Raw genomic sequence first — 24960 nt, 5'->3', positions numbered from 1 at the left:
ATGTTACAATAAATCACCCAGCTCAGGCCTATGTGCCATGTGCTAGTGCTAGCTGGCATCTGATGTTTTGCCTTCGTTCTGCTCCAACATATGCCCAATTCTCAGCAGACAAACTCATCAATAAACATATGCCCAATTCTCAGCAGACAAACTCATCAATAAATGTGCGATCTTAAGAACAAAATCCTTTAGCATCGGAACCAAAGCCTGTGCCGACACCACGTCGCTCATGCAGTCGCGTCGGCGTCGAAAGCACTGGCGTCCGAGGATGGTGCTAATGAGCCGGGGGGGCCGTATGACGGCGCCGGAACATCAGCACCCGGCCCGCTGGTGCCGTACGACGGCATGGCGACAGGTGATGGTCCGCTGGCGCCGTACGATGGCATGGCGACAGGTGATGGCCCGCTGGCGCCGTACCCTGCTGGCGCGTCAGCGCCATAAGCAGGGGCGTCTGCGGACGAGCCGTAACCTCCGAACGGCGAGGGCGCCCCGTACGGCGCCCCATACGACGGGGCGTCGGCGCCCAACGCCGAGGGAGGCAGGGCGACCTCGGCGGACATGGATCCGGACGCCTCGGTGATGAGGTCGAGCGTGACGCGTAGCAACTTCTCGAACTCAAAGCTCTTGGTGACGGCAGCGTTCTTGACGTCGCTGATGGGCGCGTCCTTGCAGGCCTCCTCGCAGGTGGAGGTGCCGCCGAGTGTGGAGGAGAGCCAGGACTTGACCTCGAGAAACTTGGCGTCGGTGAGCTCCCGGGTGAGCGCGCTGAGGTGCGCCACGGTCTCCTCGATGTCGTCAGAGCAGCTGTCGAGGCACTTGAACAGGGCGTCGTCCTTGGCGGCGTTCAGCTCGTGGTTCGCGAACGCGGCCACGGCCGTGCCCACCTCGGCAGCCACGTACACGGACAGCTCGGCTAGCCGGCGCGGGCTCGCTGTCCGGCTCTCCGGGTTGGCCGCCAGCGACGAGATGCAGACCTTGGGGAACAGAGTCTTGTTGCACGTGTCCTGGAGATTGTCGGCGACGGGGACGGTTGTGCGCGCGGCGGGCGCGGTGGAGATGAGGAGGAAGAGGAAGAAGATAGGCGCGAGGGAGCGAGGCATGACCATGGCGATGATCGGTCGATCGGTGCTTCTTGGGAGGAAGGGTGGCACCTGCACGGGCTTATATAACGTGTGCCCGTGCAGGTTTACACGGCCAGGACTGTTCGCCCCCATGCATGCATGGCTCGCCTTCGTTTTAGGACAGCGGAACGTGCCTTCCGTGACACATGTCGCGACTTCAGAGGACAGGTGTCGTCGTTTCCTGTGGTTGCAGATCAGCGGCTGAAAATAGAAAGGCCAGGGTTTTACGTAGGCGTTGGCAAAATATTTGTGCTGCTGTAGCCAGGATTAAGGGGCAACATAAAAGTGAATAACAAACGGACGAAATGTATGGTTCTTAAATACTGAAACAAATAGATGATTTTGGGCATATAGCCAGAGACTTAAATTCATAAGTAAAAGTACTCGTTCAAGTCACAAACACGAGATTTTGGGGATACAAACAGGTTTACACGCAAGATCAGGACCAGCGTGCATGCACACATTCATCTTGAGTCAAAGCGTGCCGTGTGCATATCAAGAGGTATAAAAAATGACTAGCTTATTTAAATATATAGTTGTAAATAAAGTACTTCCTCTATTTTTTATAGGGCGTATTTGAATTTTAACAAGTCATTGAAAATATACTTTGACCATCAATTTTTCTTACAATCACTACTAAAGAACAGTCCTTCACTGTCGGTTCTAAACTAGCTTTAAATGTTGGTTTGAAACTGAAAGTACGCAAACGGCAATAATAGTCGGATTGCTATCACTGCCGGCTATTGTCCATCGGTAGTATTGGCATTTTCAAGAAAAAAATAAATGAGCCGACTCGGTTGCCACCGGCGCGCTCCGTCGCCCCTGTCATGCCAGCTCGGCCTTGCTTCACCCTATATAAGAAACACGGTAGTATGAAGGCCGCTACCACAAAACATGCCCTCTTGGTGATGCGGGCCTTGCCGCCTCCTCTTCTTCTACCCGAGGCTGCTGCCACCGCCCTGGCATGAAGATCGTCGCTCGGAGGCTGCATAAGCGCCACTCGGAGGCCAGGGCTTGTCCCTGCTGGGCTCCAGCTCCGCTGCACGCTGCTGGAGAGAGAGAGAGAGAGGAGGTGCCACCGCTAGCCTCACCTCACCTTGCCCCCTCATTGCATCAGCGCTGAGGAGCCGCCATTACCAACCTCACCTCACCCCCTCATCGCATCAACACTGAGGAGCCACCATCACTAGGCTTGACCCTATGGCTACCACCACACCAAGAAGCCGTCGGCCACCGCCGCCGCTAGTGAGATCCCACCGTGGATCTCCATCCCTAGCAATATCCATGGTTGGATCCTCTGGATCCTACCGTGGATCTCGCAAGGAGCAGAGTTGCTAATGGGGGAGAAGGTCGGTGGGGGGAGAGAGAGACGTCGGTGGGGTGAGGAAAGAGTGGCCGGTGGGGGAAGAGGAGGTCGGTGAGGGAGGAGAGAGAAGCCATTGGGGGAGGAGGTGGCCGGTGCTAGGACTTAGAGAATCGGAGGGTGTGCGACTGGCTGAAGAGATAAGAGAGAGAGAGAGAGATCGTTGAGCTGGACCTAAAGCCATGAGCCAAAACCAGAATGCATGCAAATTTTAGGTCCAGTCACATATTCATTGTCGGTTGTTTTCTAGAACTGACAATTTTTAATATGAGTCGATAGTGATAAGTTATTATTATTGTTGGTTGTTTTCTAGAACCAACAGTAATACTTTTTTTTTTTTTGAACTAGCAGTGATAAGATTATCACTGCCGGTTTTTGGTGATCCAGCAATGATGAGGTGACAAATATAACCATATCTGTAGTAGTGAATATATTATCAATTGCTACAAGATAAAGGGAGTAATATGTTTGATTTCATAGAGGCTCCTCGCAGGCCCCATGTGGAAGTATGTCCCCTTTCCCACCTCGCTAGCCTAATAGGAGATATCACTCGATAGGGTCCTATGGCGGTGTTTGCCATCCGTATAGTATACCCTTCAAACGAGCTTTGAATGGGTGGATTATAGTATGTAGTTGCTTCTCACATTTGATTACTCAACCAACATAAATGAATCCTCTTTTCTTTTCAAATGACACACAAATGAATCATGAAGCGTTTGATGTCTACACTTTTTATAGGAAAATGACAGTGTCGAGGATTTGTACACAACTTGCCTATTGTTTTGTGATATGGAAAATAGGTATACATACGAAGTTGATGAAGTATACTGCAAACAAAGACAATGAGTTATACAAATTCAGCTCCCTCGAGTCTGGTAATAGCCATATGTTCTACCTAGCCTTGATTATTCTTGGATCACACGGTACAGTACTGATGTGGATGACTCTAATCCAAGAACTACGCAAATTTTGGAGTGTCTAAGGCTTAAGATCTAGTCGACTAGGGGATTGATTCTGCTATGGATTTTTGATGGGTGTTGGTCTTCTACTCGACTAGTCTTGAGAGTTTCGCAACTTCGGAGATCTGAAGGCATGACTTGGTTGTGATTTGGGAATGTGGGTTGCTTTTGTTTGATTTCTTGTTCATTGCCTCGGATGTACCCCTCTCCCCATCTTATATAGTCGGGGAAACCTAGAACGTGATCCTACTCAGATATCTCTGGATGTATCCTACTCGGACTATTAGACTCCTGAAGATCTAGGAATCCTTCTCGAATAAGGGATAACTTTCATATCATATGAGTAGATTCCAGGTATATCATCTCCATACCTTACTCCATGACGGTCACGACTGACCCATATTGAGTAAGATGTAGTTGATCCTCATATACCTTTAATAGATATACAGAATATATACTATTAATTATATATCGTGTCAGACAGAGGATACAACTCTTTCAATAATCTTAATAACCGTTGTGTCAAAATGGCACCGCATACATATAGCCTAGCTTAAGTGAGTTTGCTCACTTATACTCACTACTACAAAAACAATTTTTCGAGACACCTAGGATGCCTTTTCACATGCGGATCATATGGCAAACCGTCTGAACGATTTTTAGAGGCGGTTGATAGAAGAAGCCGCCTGTAAAGGTCATTTTCACACGCTGTTCCTTAAGTTAACCGTTTGTGGAAATTTTACCATTTTCACAGATGGTTCACATAAGAATCCGTCTGAGGAAATACTTATTTTCACAAGCGATTCCTTATGTAATCCACCCCTGGAAATTGGTTGATTACCACAGGCAGTTCCTTATGTGAACCGTCTGTGGTAATGATCATTTTTACAAATGATTCCTTATATGAACTGCCTATGTAAATAGAGGGCCATTTTCAGAGGCGGTTCACATAAGGAACCACCTTTAAAGATGGATGACAACAAATCTTAAAAATTTATAACTTTTTCATACAAACTCAGACAGGGACAAACTTTATATGAAAATTGTAACCCTCGATGAGATCTACAACTTTGTAGTTGATTTTTTTTATTTGAAGTCATTTAGATATCCAAATAAACAATCTAATAGTTCAAATGATTATTTAGACATCTAAATGACTCCAAATGAAAATTATTTCAAGTATAAAGTTGGAGATCTCGTTGAGGGATACAATTTTCATATAAAGTTTGTTTCCATCTGATTTCATATAAAAAGTTATGATTTTTTAAGATAATCTAAAAATGATCATCTATTTCCACATGCGGTTCACAAAAGGAATCGTCTGTAGTAATAGATGATAGCCTATCTTAAAAAATTCATAAATTTTTCATACGAACTCATATGGGAACAAAATTTATATGAACATTATAGTCCTCGATGAGATCTACAACTTTGTAGTTGAAAATTTTTTCATTTAAAATCATTTAGATACCCAAATATTCAATTGCAGTTTCACACATAAATTTTGATCACACATATGCTATTGTTATGACAAGTCCTATTAATACAAGTAACTCAAAGAAAAAAAAAGAATACTACTAGCTTCAACATCTCTATCAAGATCAATAAGAAGAAGATCAAAGACCTCCACTATCAATAACAAGATTTAGCCTACAGGAGTACAAGTAATAATATCAATAGCAGATCAAGTGTCATCAAGTCTTAGCACGGTCACAAATATTTTTTTCATTTTTATTTTATTTTTATCTTATTTATTCTCACCTCAGCAATACTAGAATAGGAATCAGTCTAAATTTTTGCTCAAATTTGATGTAAGGAGTGGCGGCTATGGACACAAACGCGTGTTCCGAAAACAATACAGAAACTTCCAAGGTAAGAACTCAATCTTCCAAGCCGTTTTTGGCCTAAAAAAATTCATTGAACCTGATGAAGTGGGGGAGAAACGGATGCATCTTTTTCTATAGATATCCATGTAGTAAAAAAAAGTCCAAATCAGAGTCTGTATGCAAAAGTTATATCGGTTTTACCGAAGGCGGTTCATAGATGGACCAATTATCACAGGCGGTTCACTTAGGGAACTGCTTGTGAAAATCAGTTTCCATAGGCGATTCCTTAAGAGAACCGCGTGTGAAAACTTTCGGCATAAAAGGATAAAACTTCCTATTTCAATCATAACTACTTGATAGGTGAGGTGGTAAGGGAGTTCACGCGCGAGGGTAGAGGGGAGGGAGGTCGCATGTTTGATTCTCATGGAACACAAACACTGAAAACTGTGTGAAAAATATAGCATGGCTTGTGACTAGCAACGAAGCGTCCGTGGGGGTTCCTCGTGTAAAAATTTCTTTTTTGCTTTTTTTGGATAAAAAAATATTGATTCGGGGACCGATTATCACATGCGGTTTACTTTAGTAACCGCCTGTGTAAATTAGTTTCCACAGGTGGTTCATTAAGAGAACCGCTTGTGAAAACCATTTATGCAGGTGGTTCACTTAAGGAACCGCCTGTGGAAACCAATTTACACAGGTGGTTCCTTAAGTGAACCGTCTGTAGAAATGGACTTCCACAGGCGGTCTATTTTGCACCTGTGAAAATCATCCATTTCTACATGCCTTTAATCACACGCAAGCACACTAAATGCCTGTGAAAACGGGTTACAATCCATTTCTAAAAATAGTTTTTTACAGTGGCCAGGGCATATTGGCACCCAAGCAGACCTGAAGTGACGCAAAAATACAAAACAAGAACCACCTATTGCTTCAACAAACAAATCTATTCTATACCTATTAAAGCATTACCCTTTCTCAACATGTCGTTGAGCCATGTCACCGAGAAGATGAGGGCCATCGGATTGGAACCAAATGATCATAGCACTCATACAATGATACAACAGAGAGCTCACTCGAGGAGCTTCTGGAGAGTTGGGGGACTTCTCTAATGGCGTCGTCCCACATCATTCTGCCAAAGGACGATCAGGCCTCACCGGCACAGCGGTCATACTAGAAGGGGCCCGGGAAGGTGGCGCTGCCGTTCTCCACAATGTACCCATGACTCGCACCCCAACCTCCGCGCGCTTCGCAACCTTTCGGCCATGTGCCTTCACACCACCGCTGCCACCACCATCGTGAAGCTCAAGGAGGGCTACTATGGATACATGCTCGATGATGTCCCGCACCTCACAGACTACCTCCCTAACTTACAACTGAGCAACGCCGCCAACTTGTAGTGCAGCTCATCCGCTCTGCTTAGACTGACTGATGGAGACAACGCTGACGATGGCACAACACTAGGCAGCGGGGGCGCTACTTGCGCTCATGCTTCGCCAGGCACAGATCCACCAGTCCATCCCCCTTGGCGGCTCCCCTGATGATGGGGAGCGTGCCAGTGGCAGCTTCACCACCAGCAGGGGCTCGGACGCTACCTCGGACACCGACCTCTAGGCACACGAATCTCGTGGCCTCCTCCACCCCGTGTTGAGGTTAGCTCCCACTACTTGTGGACTCGAGATGAGTGCTTCCGTTTTACTTATGATCGGTGCCTACTAGGTTCCTGGAGATCGACCCCAAGGCATGGGTGGTGCTTGAGGAGACGGCCATGTCACTAGAGGCCAAGCATCATATAGGCGTCGTACGACCCTTCCCTTTCCACCCGATCATGTGCTTACCTAATTTTTTGGTTGTGAGTGTGGGGTCACTATCGTGTGGCTCAACTTGGGGGTTTCAGTGTTGCATTAGAGTAGTGGTTATAATTTAGGACTTCATGGATCGCCCCCAAGGCGGACGTACCGCTGCCAAATATTAGCCACTAGTAGATATTTTTAAGACCACAACCTCACCTCGTGATTCGGGTAGGACTCAGTCGACCAACCTCTTATCGCAGGATAAGACCCTACGATCAGCCCATGCTGGTCGCAGGTAAGTACTCACCTAACTAATCAAATCATATTTAATGTCGTTCACTCAATTTTTTTGCCTTCCTCAGGCACTCCATTTCGGCGAGCCAGGTCGTGGGTAGGTGTGGTGATGCAGCGACCCATCTTGTAGCATTTAATGCTACATGATGGCTTCACAGGCGAACATGATGGCGTTCAACAGATGGGATAGGGTATGCGGGATGACCAGGGCAGGTCGGGCATGCCTACCCCCATCATGATGAGCTAGGAGTAGTTGGCTTCATCAGGAGTAGGTTTTCTATAGAGTTTGGCACTGTCCGTTTGTATGTACTTCTTTTCTCATGTTCTATAAAGGGGGAGGACCCAGGTTGTAAATTGGAGGATATTTAGTAATAAGTTCATCCAATTTATAAGAAAATACATAGAGCATAGGGCTATTATCCCACGGGAGGCCTGGACCTAGATGAATTCTTGCGTTCTTCTATCCATCCGATCTAGCCACAAAGAAACACCGATCAACATGCCTATCGTTTGGTACACCCAGGATTCATTGTCACAGATCATGCCCTGACAGTTGGCACGCCAGGTAGGGGCACTTTTTTGCGTTTCTTCAAGTGTTCAAGCTATGGATGGGCTATTCATGTCCAAATCTGTTATGGCCACTAAGTCCCATTTCGAGGATCCCGGCCATCGTGAGGTTTTCATCATGGGGTATGACCTAGATGAGCCCGGTGTGCTCCAAGCATGGGACACCATAACGAAGTCTGAGGATTCAAAAAATGAATGTGAAGTTTGCATGATGAGCCATGCAATGGGGGGTAGTAGAGACGCTTGTGTCTCGAGAACCGGAGGTGAGCCCCTGGCCATTAGCCAAGAGGGAAACCAACCCAATGCTAGGCATGGAGGCAGTCCTATACTGCCCCTACGACTACAACGCCATCCGAAGGAGCTGCCGCTCGAGGTGGACCCCTTGGCGGTGTCATCTTCAAGGCCGTCACGCCACACCGTGGACTCACACCGTAAGCACAAAGCGAGCATTGGGGGCTCCCCCTCGTGATGTCTTGCTGCTCCATGGTCAGCAGCTCGACTATGAAGCCATGACCCCCACACAGAACCTGCAGACCGCACGAGTGCTTCTTAGCCACCACTAGTGGTAGTACCAGAGAGTTCACCGATAATGCCATGGCTGTGCAACCTCACCCTCTTGGTAAAGACCACTCAGCGTCATATCGTGGTAGTAGTCACCCCTTCTGTCACAAGGAGTGGTCGAGGTCATAGTCGATAGTGTTCACAGTGGACCCCGTCGGTAGGAGAGAACCCATGCTCCTTCAGTAATAGGGAGTACACGAAGACTCCAACCATGTCGGGACACTCCACTTACTGATCTGCGTCTCACTTTGCCACCGCAACCTCCGCGATGTAATCCTAGGCCAGAGGGTCACCCGAAAGCAGGATGACTGCGCTAGGTGAGACTAGGAAAAGGATAAGCGACCGTGTCATTTGCCTTCCCCTCGCAGAGAGACATCATACTCCTCCATCCCATCACCTAGGTTGTGAGACCGTTGGCTCTCTCCCCGAACGTGCAAAGCTGCCCATTGGTGAGCAGCTCCCCATTATGGGACGGGGTGCATTGTTTTCTCTTCTCGGGTACGGAAAGTGTGTTGGCCAAACAAGTTCTGACCAGTCTTAGCAGAAAAGTACAATGGCTCAACCAATCTGGAGGAGTTCCTATAGATCTACACCACCATGGTGCAAGCCACGAGTCACAGCGGGAAGGTTATAGCCAACTATTTCTCACGGATCAATCCATTCTTAGGAAGACTTGTGCGACAAGTTCGTCGCTAACTTCCAGGGAACCTACCTTGACCAGGGGTCGAGAATGACCTTTACCAGGTCAGGCAGCGGCATGGAGAGTCATTGCGAGATTACATTCGGTGTTTCATCGAATGCCAAAATACCATTCCAAAATCACAAGTGAGTCTGTGGTCCTCGCATTCTGGAGGGGGGGGGGGGTCAGGGACTAGAAGATGGTTGAAAAGCTTGCCACCAAAGAGGTCCGAAGCACCATCGAGCTCTTCGAGCTCACGGAAAAGTGTGCGCCGGCCACTGAGGCCCAAGAGCTCCAGATCAGCACGAGGTAATAGCTGACCTCCAACTAGCTCATCCCTTCCAAAGGGGCCGGCCAAAAGGAGAAAAAAAAGTACAAGCACAAAGCTTGAACTCCCAACATCATGGTGGTCGAGCAGGCCGACCAACTACGCTGACGCTTCAAGAAGAAGGATGGGAAAAGGGCAAAGGCTACTGTCCGATCTATCATACCGATGCATGCAACCTGACTGAATGCAAGGTCATGCGAGGCATCATCGATAAAGAGCTTGGGGGTCGCAAACCTGGGGACGATGATGATGGTGAAGATTGGGCCAATCCTAACTAGTCGGCTCTGGGTTTGCAGCAAGCCGAGCACATGGTCCATCATATCTTTGGGGGTGTTGTGATGTATTCCTCAAATAGAGAGTACAAGTCAATGGTCCGCGAGGTATGTGTGACCATGCTGGGCTTGAGTTCGTGACTGAAGTGGTCGGAGGTACCCCTCACCTATAGCCAGGAAGACCACCACACATGTATCAAGTTTCCCAGATGTTATCCCTTCGTGGTTGAGCCCACAACGCACAATATCCAAATGAGGCGTGTGCTAGTCGATGGAGGGAGTTTCATCAACCTCCTCTTTGCCGATGTGCTAGACGCCCTACTGATCCCAAGGAGTGTGTTGAAACCATCTCCTCCCTTCTTTGGGATCACCCCTAGCTCTTCAACCAAGCTGTTAGTTCAGATTGAGCTGCCCGCCACTTCCGGTTCGCTGAACAACTTTGGGACCGAGAGGGTCCTGTTCGATGTAGGAGACTTCGAGGCTACGTACAATGTGATCCTAGGGTGACCAGCGATGGATCAGTTCATGGCCATCACCCACTATACATACCAGGCAATCAAAATCCCTGGTCTCAATGGAGCCATCAACATTTTGGGCAACCAAAAGATAGCCTTGCACTGTGACAAGAGGAGCCTCAATATGGTTTAGCTGACTCTTGGCTCATAGCCTGAGAACACCAGGACAAGTGGTTATCCAGAGAAGGTCCATGTCATCACCAATTCCGATGATCGGCTCAAGGCAGTGCGCATAGACGACATCGACCTTGCAGAACGATCCAGATTAGGGCCAGCCTGGACCCAAAATAGGAACTCACGCTCATCACTTATCTCTGTGCAAACACAGATGCCCTTTCTTGGAGTCTGTCTGATATACCTGGGTCCCTAGGGAGGTGATCTAGCATAAGTTGCCGGTGCGACCCGACGCGTGACCTATAAAGCAAAATGTGCACCGGTTCGCACATGACCAAAAGTAAGCACTTTGTGAGGAGATCGACAAGCTCCTAGAAGAAGGCTTCATCTGAGAGGTACAGTACCCAGAGTGGCTGCCTAACCTTGTCATGGTTTGAAAACCCAATGGTAAGTGGAGGATGTGCGTCGACTTCACTGACCTCAACAAAGCATGCCCAAAGGATCTCTTCCCTCTAACCTGGATTGACCCTTGTTCACTTGATTGTTGGTATCGACTTTCTATGCTTCTTAGACACCTATTTAGGGTACCATTAGATTAGCATGTATGGGGTAGATGAGGAGAAAACCGCTTTTGTAACGTCTTTCGGGGTCTTTTGCTATGTAAAGATGCCTTTTGTCTTAAAAAGCGCCGATGCTACTTACTAATGATGCATTCAGCTCATCCTTCAACCACAACTCAGTAGAAATGTTGAGATCTATGTTGATGACATAGTTGTAAAAAGCAAGACCAAGGACGCCCTGATCGTGGACCTGCAAGAGATGTTGGACAACCTCCGAAAGTACTACATGAAGCTGAACCTGAAGAAGTGCGCGTTTGGAGTCCCATTAGGGAAGTTGCTTGGTTTCCTTGTGTCCAGCCAAGGGATAGAAGCAAACCCTAAAAAGATCAAAGCCATCGACTAGATGAGGTCCTCGACCAGGTTGTAGGAAGTCCAGAAGCTGACGAGATGCATGGTAGTGATGAGGAGGTTCATCTCAAATATGGGAGAGAAGGTTGCCACTTTTCAAGATATTCAAGAAAAATGATCATTTCATGTGGATACCAGAAGCGGAGGCAGCTTTCTGAGATTTCAAAAGGTACCTCTCTTCCCTTCCTATACTAATCGCTAATCGCTCCTCAACCAGATATGTTGTAGCTACCCCACATATCATGAGCCGTGCTAATGACCTCTCATAAGCTCAAGCATTACTTCTAGGCCCACAAAATGAAGGTAGTATCCTTGCTCCTGATTAGGGAGATCCTCCATAACAGGGATGCAGCAGGGATAACAACAAAGTGGGCAGTGGAGATTGGGGAGTTTGATATTTAGTTCATCCCCTGAATGGCTATCAGTCCTAGGTGTTGGTCAATTTTGTGGCTGAGTGGTCATCTATGGAGCCCGAGCAAAAACAACAGCCAGAGGCGAAACAGAACTGGACCATACACTTCGATGGCTTGTTCATGTTGAAGGGAGCAGGGGCTGGAGTGGTCTTGACCTCACCGACTGGCAACATCCTCCGGTACATAGTTCAATTATTGTTTTCTGCCACTAACAATATTGCAGAATATGAGGGCCTCTTGTCTAGAATGAGAGTAGCCTCCGCACTTGGTATAAAATGCTTGCTAGTAGAAGGGGACTCAAAAAGGAGTTTCAGTACTCAGGCTAGACAATTGTGGAGTATCTCGCTGAAGTGAGAAAGCTGGAGCGATGTTTTATTATTTCAAGGTTAAGAATGCCCTGTGCAGGGACAACTTCCTTGCTGATGAGCTGGAATGTCTAGCTTCTTCTCACGCACCTGTCCCAATCGTAGTCTTTGAATAAAGACTCACACGACCATCCACCACAGTCTTGGGCCAACGTGAAGGGGATGCTCCGCTCAGAAACAGAGTAACCGAGGCAACACCTTTATAGGCAATGCCTCCTTTGGTGCAGTCCTCAGGTGGCCATAATGTCATCGCCTAGCTTGATTCAGGTACGACCTGGATGGATCAGATCTTGGCATACCTTCATAATCGAGCGATCCCTGATGATGATGCATCAGCAGAAAAGGTCATACGACAAGCTCGCAGAAACTCCCTGGTAGAGAGATGCCTCTATCACAGGGAGCAATGGCCTTTTACTGAAACGCATCACTTAGGAAGAGGGGAGTACCTTGCTCTCTGATATCCATAGAGGCATATGTGGTGGCTACTCTTCATACCATATCTTGTCAGAAAAGCAATCTGGCAAGGATTCTATTGGCCCATGACCCTCTAGGATGCTTGCGAGCTGGTGAAATAGTGTGAGCTATGTCAGTACCATGGCTGATAGATCAACCTACCAGCTCAAGCACTACAAGCCATACCACTCTCTTGGCCTTCTGCTATTTGGGTGCTCCATATTGTGGGACTATTCCCTAAGACCCCTAGTGGTTTTGAACTCCTATTCGTAGCAGTTGACAAGTTCACTAAGTGGATTGAGACTGAGCTGGTCAGGAATATCATCACCATGGTAGCGATTAAGTTCATACATGGCCTGGTAGTGCGGTTTGGTATTCCAAACTGCATAATTATGGACAACAAGACTCAGTTCATCAATAGCGCTTTTAAAGACAACTACAAAGAGATCGGGACCAAAATATGCTACGCTTCGGTAGCACACCCCTAGAACATTGGTCAGGTCGAAAGGACAAATAGTATGATACTAAAAGTGGTCAAAACCTGAGCCTTCGATTGGCTTCAGAGCTATTTGAGACATTGGGTGGACGAAATCCCCACGGTACTCTAGTCGCTACGAATGACCCCTTGTAGATCCACAACCAAAACTCCATTATTCCTATTTTTGGCACTGAATAAATGCTCCCCTCCGAGAATGCCCTCCATTCTCCTAGAGTAACTAGCTACTCGGACAAAGACTAGGTGGCTCGACGGGAGGATGACATAAACCTGATTGAAGAGTTTCATGATTGTGCTCTAATTCGAGCAGCCCGATACCAGCAAAGCCTTATGCATTACCATGATCGCAGGGTATAGGAGCAAACCTTGGTTGTAGGCAACCTTGTCCTAAGGAAAATCTAGAATAAGTCAGGCCGAAACAAGCTCTCCCCCAAGTGGGAAGGACCCTACACATTGGTCATGGTTACCTGACCTGGTGTGGTCAAACTAGCCATGGAGGACGACCATGAATTACACAATTAATGGAACATAAACTAGTTGCATAAGTTCTGTGTGTAAGGTTGCTTGAGTAGGAGACCATTTTTTCTTTTTTGCAGGATCTCCTGGACAAGAGCAAACTACCCTTAGCTTGTAAGTTTTTCCGATTTGAAGATTAGGTCGCCTAGTCAGTAGCCCTCTTGCTGACCTGATGCTCTATTTTGAAGGATCTACCAAACAAAAGTGGACTGCCTTCGGCTTGTAAGTCTTTCCGATTCAAAGGCTAGACCACCTAGTCTGCAACCCTTCTGCCGACCAGATGGTCAGGGGTTAGAATAATGTTGGATTTGTGTTCCTTTTTATGCTCATAGATTTTTTTACACTCCTAGATTATTTTGCCTATTTGCGCATATTGTGCGTACCAAGTCGCTGTGGGGGGAAAGAAAATTGCTACTCGCACAATGTTAGGGATGTGGGCGGCTGAAGGAAAACAATCAAGAGGTCGCAAGTCCCAATTCAGGTTGAGCACTGGTCGCCACCGAAGGGCTAGTCGTGCTAAAAGCTATCCTGAGCACCAAAAACCTAACTAGCGAGTTGTACAGAAAACCATGGCCCTCTCTAGGAGTAACGAGCAATCAGAGCCTACTCACCACATGAGCACAAATCTATTTAGAAGCAAGACCATAGGTTACAAAATGACCACCTGGGTAACATCCATGGGTTGGTTCTAACAATCTGTTCAGTGTCCCCAGGATCCAAAGGTGCTTGTCAGTGGTTTGAACCAGACAATCCAAAGAAGAGAGCGAGCTACAAATAGAAATGAGTTGGAAAGATTGTGAAGCTCTGCCATGGTCTTTTGGGCATTGGGTACTGGTGAAGCCTTCGAAGAAGGCCAGAGCAAGGTCGAGATCGGAGAAATGCTCACTGACGTAGGCAAGAGCAAGGCAGGCGCCATAGACTCTGATCTCAAAAAGGTGGTTGCTAATGGTCTCACAAAGCCTCTGCTTGAGTTCACTTGCCTCCTCGGAGGCCACAAAGAGGCAGCCGCTATGACTAGTCACGGTGCTCCTGAGAGTTGGACGAACTTGAACTTCGGCGGATCAAAGCAACAAGTCAAAGGGAGAAAATATCCGAGTAAGGCAATCATAGACATACCCCCCGCTGCTGGTTGTTTTCCCTCGTCATCCTCCCCAGGTTCCTTTGTGCCGCTAGCAGCTCGTCCCGGCAAGCTGGTCGAAGAAACAGGTCACAAAACACATAGGAGTCAGTTGGTCGAGTCTTACTTGGCTAGCCTAAGACTACACGTGGCTTAGACTATGGCAAGATAGACACTCCTCAAAAATCACTCTATAGGGTCTCTCGTTCGACCACAAACATAAGTTCACACTTGGACACCGCTTCTCGACTATGATGGTCGATGGAGTCAACGCAAGAGCTCTACGACCACAGTAGCAACACAAGACCATCAAAGAAATGGAAAACTTCATTTAAATATGATACAAGCCTAAGTAACAGGGTAGCATTTACTCTTCGATGGTCACCACCCGGAAGAGAGGCCCTACATACTCCACCGGCCCTTGGCACTCTACCTGTAGCCTTGCCTCAACTTCAGGACCAGCAGTCACAAGCCCCCTCTCAAACAACCTCAAGGTTGAAGTTGGGGTCGTGGTAGTGGTAGCACTAGAGAACATACTCCACCGAGGCTTTCGCTGCCTTCACCACGTCCTCCGCGGTCCTTGTTGCCAGGATTCTCAGGAGCTGGGTGAATTTCTCTACCAAGACGTTGATGGCATAGGCCCAGCCCTGCGTGGTTTCTTCCTTTGGCTCGTGACTTCCGGGCCGATGCTCCTTAGGGGCCCCCACATTGCAAGGAAGGCATCCCATAGAAAATCGTGGGTCATCCATTTAGCCTCCAACTGCTTGATGCTTAGGTCGATGAGCACATCCTTCTCCTGCCAAAGTGCATGCCTCACTTTCTTCTCATCAGCCACAGCCTCTCCAGCTCGGTACATCTGTGGTCCGCCGCCTCTTTCTCACCGATCAGTGTGCTGATGGAGGCCGAGAGGCTCGTGACCAGGGAGAGTGGTTTAGAAGCAGGAGCAGGCACCACAGGAAATGTTGTGGATGGCTCTGTATCTACGGAGGCTATGACAAGTGATCCCCACATTATGGCTGCAGTTGTCCCAGGGGCTAGAGTATTCGGAGTTGTTGTAGGGGTCCAGGACCTGCAATGACATGCAACTTGTGAACCATGGTTGGAATGGTGAGCATAAATCTCTCCTCACGAAGCCACTAAGAATAGGCGAAGAGGAGGTCGTGGTTGCCATAGAGCCACCAGTGGTCTTATGTGCACGTTTGGAAATATTAGGGGAAGCCAGTTCCACCACCACTCTCTTCCTCCCTTGCCCAGAGGCTTGATTAGTAGTAGCTTAGGCGCCCCTGACTGCTTTGGTGTCAGGTTAGTTGTTCCTCTTCTAGCCAGCACTGCTCGCAGAACCTCCTCCCATGGTTGATTGTCGACTCCGAGTAGCCTGATCATCCCCAGTTGGTTCGATGTGGGGCTGGTCACCCCTCTGCTAGCCGGCACTCCTCACAGGATCTCCACCCATGGTAGATAATTGACTCTAAGTAGCCTGGTCATCATCGCGACCAGATGGGTGAGTATTATATAAGGTAGAGATAATTTGGGCGGCCAGATGGATGTATCGAATGACCTTCATGACCTCATTGATTATTGGGCACATGACATCGGCCTTAGGAAGACCCTACTTTAGCGCAAACCATGAAACCCTAACCCAAGAAATAGCATGGGGGGTGGGAATTTTGGAAATACCAAACTTACCCTCCTGATCCGTACTCTTTTCGATGAAGGAAGATTGCACAACAGAGGGGTGCCAATATGAGGACCATCTTTCCTCGGAGTAGCTGACATTAGGTTTCAGACCCACGAGCTGATGGTCTCATCAGTAAGATTTGGATAAAAGGGAAGATGTGAGAGGTCACACACCTATTGAAAAACACCAAGGAAACAGTTGTGGCATTACCTGAGCAGCTCTCCCAAGTGATGTCTTCTGGCTTAGCGTACTAGAATGCCTCTACAAGGGGCACAATTGGTAGTTGATGATGTCATGAATGATGTCTACCCTGTCAGCCCGGCCCCTTGGAGATAGCCAATCCATTTGCCGAGGGTTAGCATCTCCGAAGTTGTCATGGGGGTGCTCCCCTTTTTGTCGATGACCTATGCTGGTGCGCTTGGCACGTGAAGGTTGTCCAAGGAGTAGTCTTTCGTGAGGTCGAACCACTCCTCCCACTAGCCCAATTATGATAACTTGAGGCCCACCTGAATATAGGAGTCCACAGCACTATCACGAATACAGAATCCACAACTTTCGGTGGCCGGCCCGGTCACTAACCGGCATGTGTAGAAGAACCGAAAGAGCTCTAGGCATGGTACGACCCTGACAAATTTCTCACATAGATGAGCAAATATGCTCAGTAAGAGAATGTAATTAGGGTTGAGATGGAGGTGGCAGATGTTGTAGAAGGAGATGACGGTGGTGAAGAACTCGGAGAAGGGGGGCATGAGGCCAGCCAAGAAGAAACAGACAAACATTACAATCTCCCCTTAGTGGGAAGCGGGGGTGCTCTCCCCAAAACAATACCCAGAGGATAGGCGGCAAGTGAGTAGGACGGTGTCATGCCTTTGCTTCAGCCTTGCCGCATCGATCTTGGATTTAGGGAAGGCGGGTTCGTTGCTGGTGCGCGCCATTGGACTACGGAGGAAGATGCTTCAATGGCAAGAATAGAGGTGCAGATGAAGGGCTCTAGGCATGAATGCTTGGGGGCTAAGGGAGATGGAAAGAGTCATGAGGGACCTCGGTGCTCCAACTTAAAGGGCTGCTGAAATATCTCAAATGTTGCAGGGTCTAGTCCTTTCAAATTTCGAGAGGCCGCGCTTGGGGAATTGAAATTCCCTCGGGTCCGATGCCATTTTGTTGCTCCCTCCCACACACACTCTCTCTCCGTATGTTTAACCTCCCCTAGGGATGCTGTTTCCTAAGTTGACCATAAAAGCAGATGACATCGATGACCACTCCCAAGGTAAACATGCGCTCACCTAAGGCCCAAGTGACATGAACTGACCCGACCACTACCACCAGACGTACAACGACCACGGACAACTACAACGAACTACTCAGTCGACTACATCCGCTATGGTGCTTGGGGGCTACTATCGGTGTAATAGGTAAGGGGGTGCCCCACCAAGCGGGAGCCCTGCTACCGAATGTCAGCTTGTGGTAGATATTTTCAAGACTATGGCCTCACCTCGCGACTAGGGCAGGACTGAGTCGACTAGTCATCTTGTCGAAGGACAAGACCTTACGACCAGCCCATGCTGGTCGCATGATAGGTACTCACCTAACCAGTCAAATCACATTTAATGTCGTCCACTTCAGTTTTTTTCCTTCCCCAAACACTCCCTTTCGGTGAGCCAGGTTGTGGGCAGGTGTGGTGATGTAGTGACCCACCCAGTGGCATTTAATGCTACGGGATGGCTTCGCAAGCAAGCGTCACGACGTTTAGTGGATGGGACAGGGCATGCAGGACAATCAAGGCAGGTCGGACATACCTACCCTCATCATGATGAGATAGGAGTAGTTGGCTTTGTCAGGAGTAGGTCTGCTACAGAGTTTGGCATGGTCCATTTGTATGTACTCATTTCCCCTGTTATATAAAGGGGGAGGACCTGGGGGAGGACATTCAGTAACAAGTTCATCCAATTCATAAGAAAATACACAGGACATTGGGCTATTATTCCACAGGAGGCCTAAACCTAAATAAATTCCCGTGTTCATGCGTCCATCCAATACAACCACAAAGAAACACCGATCAACACGCTCATCATCCAGTACACCATGGATTCATTGTCAGAGATCATCTCTCGATATTGTGGGTTTGGGGTCACTGTCGCGTGGCTCAATTGGGGGTTTCGGTGTTCCGTTAGGAGTAGCGGTTATAATTTAGGACTTCACAGATCAAATTGTTCACAAATATCTCTGCTGTTCAGATGATGACTTCTATGTGTGCTTAAGCAAGTAGTCAATACTTGAGTCATATTGCACTTTGTATCTCATTTTTGACTTCCCATTTTTTAGTTTCTAAGGATAATCTTTGAAGAAGGCGTTGAGAGCTCTTCGGATAGATCCGAGCAGGAACTTGCCTAGGTAAAAGTAGTTGATGTAATGGTAACGAGCTTGGGTAATGATACTGCACTAGACGAGACAATTAAAGGGAGTACCAAGACGCCACTACTTGTAGCTCTGGAATAGCCGAATCCCCCCCCGCCCCAGACGCAGGCTCTTCTGAGAACTTGCTTGGAGTTGACGAGTTGTTCTTAGATGATGTTCCTGCTAACAATCACCGGAAGATGGCATTGTTATATGCGCTTCTCTCTGCCTTTATGGCTGATAAACCTGTATCACAAGAGGAAGAGGACATGAAATCTTCTCACTTCAGAAAGGGTTAAGATTCTTGGCATCGTGTTGCTCTTCGGTTGCTAGCGACATGGCTTGACGTGAAGTGGGTCAAAATGGTTTGTATAAGCTATTTCTTCTCAACGCAATAGTTTAATAATCGCTCAGGGTAGAATTTCAACAAAAAAACAATCTGTTGAGATCATCCAAGAGAGAAAAATCCGTTCATGTGCATATGCATGTATTTTCCCAATGTATTAGTTAATTTCATAACCATTCATCCTGGATGTAGATAGGAGAATGAGGGAGAAACACCACGTAACAGGGAGGCCAGGTGCGCTCTCCATATAAAGCCTCATGGGAAAAACCAAGGGTTACAAGATCCTCAATTAGAGGAGATATGCATGTAAGGTTACAACAGAAAAGTAAACACATAATAGTGCAATAATAATCTTCCTAATATCCGACCGCAGTCACAGCGGAACTCAAAGACTGGACCGGAACTTAGTGAAGAGCTGAACCGGAAGGCCTTTAGTCATGATGTCTGCAAACTGGTGCGAAGATGGCGTGTGGAGAACTTGAATGTGACCAAGAGACACCTTCTCGTGGACAAAGTGGATGTCAATCTCGATATGCTTCGTGTGCCTATGTTGTATGGGATTTGAGGACAAGTATATGGCACTAACATTGTCGTAGTAAAACATAGTGGCCGAAGCAAGAGGAACGTGTAGTTCTTGGAGGAGCGGGCGCAACCAATAACACTTGACAACAGCTTGTGCAATAGCGCGGTATTCAACCTCTGTGCTGGAGCAAGAAATGGTGGACTAGCGCTTCAAGGACCAAGAGATGAGGTTGTCACCAAGATATACACAATAGCCTGAGGTGGAACACTTGGAGTTCGGGCAACCGTCCCAGTTAGCATCAGAGTATGTTGTGAGAGATGACGTTGGGGAGGTGCCGATGTGCAGGCCAATGTCGAGAGTGCCCTTTATGTAGCACAGTATGCGTTTGATCAATGCAAGGTGTGGTTCTCGTGGATCATGCATAAAGAGGCATGCTTGCTGAACAGCATAGGCCAGGTCGAGCCGTGACAAGGTCAGGTACTGAAGGGCCCTAGCGATGCTCCTGTACTCTGAGGGATTAGACATGATAGCACCATCCGCAACATACAGCTTGGTGCGAGTCTCAACAGGTGTCGATGCAGAGTGACAGTCGGCCATACCCCCATGTTGTAGAAGATCCAAGGCGTATTGACGCTATGAGAGGAAAAGCCTGTACATGGAACGCTGAACTGAAATCCTGAGAATTCTGAGTGCAACACCGAGTCAGCTTCTGAAGGAGAGCATCAGATGATGCTGTTAGAATGATGTCATCAATGTAGAGTAGCAGATAGGCCATGTTGAGTCCATCTTTGAGAACAAAGAGGGACGTGTCGAAGGTGGAGGTGATGAAGACAATCTGACAAATGTAGTTGGCGAACCATTGGTACCAAGCACGAGGGGCACCTGTTTCAGACCATAGAGAGACTTATTGAGCATGCACACATAGTCAGGGACAGATGGATCATAAAACCTAGATGGCAGCTGGCAATAGACAGTCTCCTCAAGATTCTTGTGCAAGAATGCATTGTTGATATCAAGCTGGTGAATCGGCCAGGAACGGGAGGTAGCATTGCTTAGCACAACACAAATAGTGGATGGTTTGACCATTGGGCTGAAGGTCTCATCATAGTCGATGCCGTGTTGCTGAAAATATCCTCAGACAACCTAACATGCTTTGTGGCGAGCGAGAGTGCTACCAGAGTGCAACTTATGCTTGTAAATCCACTTGCCTGTTACCACATTGGCTCCAGCAGGTCGAGGAATGAGTTCCCATATTTTGTTGTCGACTAGGGCCTTGTACTCATCTACCATCGCTGCATGCCAAGTTAGATCGGCGATGGCGCTTCGATAATTCATCGGAATGGCTGAGATCGAAGTGTGGACGGTAGAGAGATTCATGCGTGTGACTGGTTTGATGATGCCGGAGGCAGCATGGGTCACCATCGGGTGATGACCGGGTGCTGGACACACCACACTCCTGGTAGGCGCGACCGGATGGTGTCACTAAGATGCAACAGGCTGACCATGAGCGGCAACCACATCAACACCTGGTTTAGTAGTGGTGCTGTCGTTGGCCCAGGGTGGCTTGCTCGTCATGCTAGTGTGCGGCCCAGTGGGTGGAGGTCGAGTAGCACCGGGCCCAGCTGCCCGGTGAAGAGGTGTGGCCCTCATGTGTGGCAGCCCAGTACGACTGCTGTCAGGTGGAGTACAAAGAGAGGTAGGCACCAGCACGCCTACGCTCGGCTAGAACATACTGGGACGGTATGCACTAGGCGAGCAGACTTGCATCACAGCATCCTCAGAGGTCAGGGGAGGCCACGATTGCTTGACATCTACAGGAGATGGAGCTACCGCAAGAACCGGACACACGTGCTCAACACCGGCAGTGCAAGGTACTAGCACGGTGGAGCTAGCATCGTCATCGAGGAGGAAGTCCGTGGTGTGATGGTGATGGGCGGCATGTTGTCCTGTAACAGAGTTAGCAAAGGGAAACAAGGTTTCATCAAAGACAACATGGCGTGATATGATGATCCGTCGGATGGAAAGATCAAGGTAGCGATACCCTTTGTGTGAACTAGGATATCCTAGGAAGACACACGTGGTGGAACAGGGAGCAAGTTTGTGAGGAGCAGTGGAGGACATGTTTGGATAACAAAGGCAGCCAAACACGTGGAGGTGACTATATGTGGGAGGAGAATGATATAGTGTTTCAAATGGAGTGGATTAGTGGATAGCAAAAGCGGGACATCTGTTGAGGAGGCAAGTCACTGTAGCAAGTGCCTTGGCCCAGTACAAAGGTGGCATGTGAGCCTGCAGCAGAAGAGTGCAAATGACATTATTAAGAGTGCACAGAGATCGTTCAGCCTTACCATTCTTGTATGAAGTGTATGTGCAAGAGAGACAAAGGAGAATGCCATGGTTGGAGAAGAATTGTGCAGAGGTGTTGTTTACAAATTCTATGCCATTGTCAACCTAGATAGCTTTCAATGGAAGGCCGAATTAGGTGTGAACATATTGCTGAAAATTTTGGAGTTGTTGATGAACCGGGACTTATGCTTAAGGGGGTAAGTCCAACAATAATGAGAAAAGTCATCAATAATCACCAAATAATATTTGTAACCAGAATTACTCATGACAGGGGATGTCCATACATCACAATGGATTAACTCAAAAGACATGATAGTTTGTGAACTGGAAGATGTAAATGGTAGGTGCACGTGTTCGCCGAGTTGACATGTGTGGCAAATAGCATGACCTACTTTATTGCATGAAATAGGAAATGATTTATGCTGAATGTTGACGGTGGCTGAACCGGGATGACCGAGACGTTGATGCTATAGTGAGGATGAAGTGGCAACGTGTTTGGGTTGCAATGGTGGGAGCAGCTGGGAAGGTGTAGAGGTCACCCAAACTATTGCAACAAAGAATTACGCGCCTGGTCTGAAGATCCTTGACACAAAAACCAAAGGGGTCAAACTCAATTGAGCAAAGATTGTCACAGGTAAATTGTTAGACTGAAACAAGATTATGAACAATAGATGGGACAATAAGAATGTTGCTCAATAAAAAGTTAGATGAAGGAGTATGAAGGATAGAATGACCACAACTAGCAATAGGAGAGAACCACCGGCAACCGTGATGGAAGATGGTGGTGAGTTAGGATGAAGGGAGTGGAGTATACCATCATGCGAAGACATGTTAGAGGTGGCGCTAGTGTCGAGGATCCAGTTGCCGGGTCCCTAAATGGCGAGCTAGTTCATGGCGTCAACGAGAGCTGCCTAATCCCATGATGGCACAGACGGTGGAGAGGCTTGTGATGGGGAAAATGTCGTGTGGGCTTGAGGTGCCCAGTGGTGTGCACTGAGCAACTTGGGCACATGACGCCAAGCTGCCGTGCCGAGCTGCATGCCCACGAATTCAAGCAAAACCATGGGCCCGCAGGTTGTGGCAGACGGGTTGAAGGGTTTTGCCTGGCACTGGCGTTCTGGTTGTTGCCCCGGTGCTAGCCCCCGTGTCTGCTGTACTGGCAGCCCTTTTCACCGTGCATGTTGTTGTGGCCCTCGTCCTGGGTAGCAACATGCTGGGGCCACCAAAGAGCGACACCTGCTAGAGCTACAGGTGAAAGACGTGGATGACGCTGCTAGGAGCGTTGATTCCTTTGTGATCTCACATTCATTCGCCAAGCGAAGTTCTTTTAGTACAAGGGTGGAATGTGCCTTGTTGAAAGACGAGAATGGCGTGTCGTTGGCGATGCTATCGGCCACGCTGGAAAAATGCGGGTTCAACCCGCGTAGCATGTTGAGGATTAGTTGTGACATGGAAATGGCATGCCCGACATCATGCAGGGAGTCAGCCAACATTTTGATGTTCTTGCAGTACTCGGAGATGGTGAGATCGCCTTGGACGAAGGAGTGGAACTGGTTGTTGAGGTAGATCACGCGCGGTTCTTTGTTATGGTTGAAGAGGTTCTCAATGGCGACCCAAAGATCACAGGCACGTTGGTTCTAGTCCATGGTGATGTTGAGGACGTTGTCATTGGCAGAGCCGTAGATCCATCTGAGGATGGAGTAGTCGGCCTGCACCCACAACAGATCGGAAGGGGCAGGAGGCGCTGATCCATCAATGTGGCGGAGGAGCACGAACTTGCCAGAGGGGATGTGAAGAAGGATGCTCACTTATTGTAGTTCGGGTTGTCGAGGTCAAGCACGACCGGGACATGCGTGCGAACGGAGATCGTGGCGTAGGAGCTGGCCATGGCCACCACAGTGGTGTTGGTGACGGTGCCTGAGGTCACAGAGGTTGAGTCGGAGGTTGTCGACATGGTGGCAGTGTCAGGATGCACACTCGCATAGAAGAGGTGGGGTGGGAAGGGGAAACTGACGCGCATTGGGAGAACAACGCGGTGATGCTGGGCTGCAGAAGGAGGATCGAAAGAGAAAAAAATCTGCTCTATACCATGTAAAGAGGAGGGGAACGAGGGAGAAACAGCACGTATCAGGGAGGCCAGGTGCGCTCTCCATATAATGCCTCATGGGCAGAACCAAGGGTTACAAGATCCTCAATTAGAGAAGATATACATGAAAGGTTACAACAGAAAAGTAAATACATAATTGTGCAATAATAATCTTCCTAATACTGGCATTGTAGGAAGCTATCGAGGTAATGGTCGCGTGCTCCTCCATGGCTGTGGTAAAAGAACAAGAACAAGCTCAAGAAAATGCATCACCCAAAAGTAAATGGGAAAAATGGAAGCGTGGAGGAATTATTGGTGCACCTGTTTTGACTGGAGGAGCATTGCTGGCTATTACTGCAGGGGGTAGGAATGAATTCCAGAAAAAATATATCTATTACATCTTGACAGTTCACTTGCAAACACTACACCAGGTGGTTGATATTGTCTTCTACCTTGCAAACACTACCCCAGGTGGTTGGTATTGTCTTCTACCTGACAGGTTTAGCTGCACCAGCTATTGCTGCAGGATTTGGCGCTCTAGCTCCAACACTCGGCGCACTTGTCCCTTTTATAGGAGCTAGTGGATTTGCTGATATGGCTGCTGAACCAGGATCTGTTACTGGTTCTGTGGCTATTGCTGCCTCATTTGGAGGTTGGTATAAATGTTTTTTCAAAGCTCTTCTGATGATGTTATTTTGAGCTTCTGTTTTTTTCATCCGATGACCTGTTCAGTCTAACAATAAAAAATTATTTGAAGTTAAGAACAACCTCTTTTCTGTTGTTCATGGTAGTTAAACTTATTGTCCAATGAACCTACACAAATAACGAATATGCACACCTCTTTATGGGCACCGGGCACATTTTACAATC

General features: G+C 47.9%; 1 protein-coding gene and 1 pseudogene across 1 annotated transcript; one reads left to right on the top strand and one right to left on the bottom strand.

Annotated features, from left to right (window-relative positions):
• Nucleotides 1-227: 227 nt before the first annotated feature.
• LOC133892202 (uncharacterized) lies at nt 228-1106 on the bottom strand. Its single transcript, XM_062332909.1, has one exon. It carries the CDS (start codon nt 1104-1106, stop codon nt 228-230), a length of 879 nt encoding a protein of 292 aa, XP_062188893.1.
• A 5425-nt stretch (nt 1107-6531) lies between these two features.
• The window catches only part of LOC133892201 (uncharacterized), a 31567-nt pseudogene continuing 13138 nt past the window's right edge, over nt 6532-24960 (top strand).

Source organism: Phragmites australis, chromosome 15, assembly GCF_958298935.1.
Source record: "Phragmites australis chromosome 15, lpPhrAust1.1, whole genome shotgun sequence".
Lineage (NCBI taxonomy): Eukaryota > Viridiplantae > Streptophyta > Magnoliopsida > Poales > Poaceae > Phragmites > Phragmites australis.
Note: the sequence above shows the minus strand (reverse complement) of the source record. Positions and strands in the feature narration are given on the sequence as shown.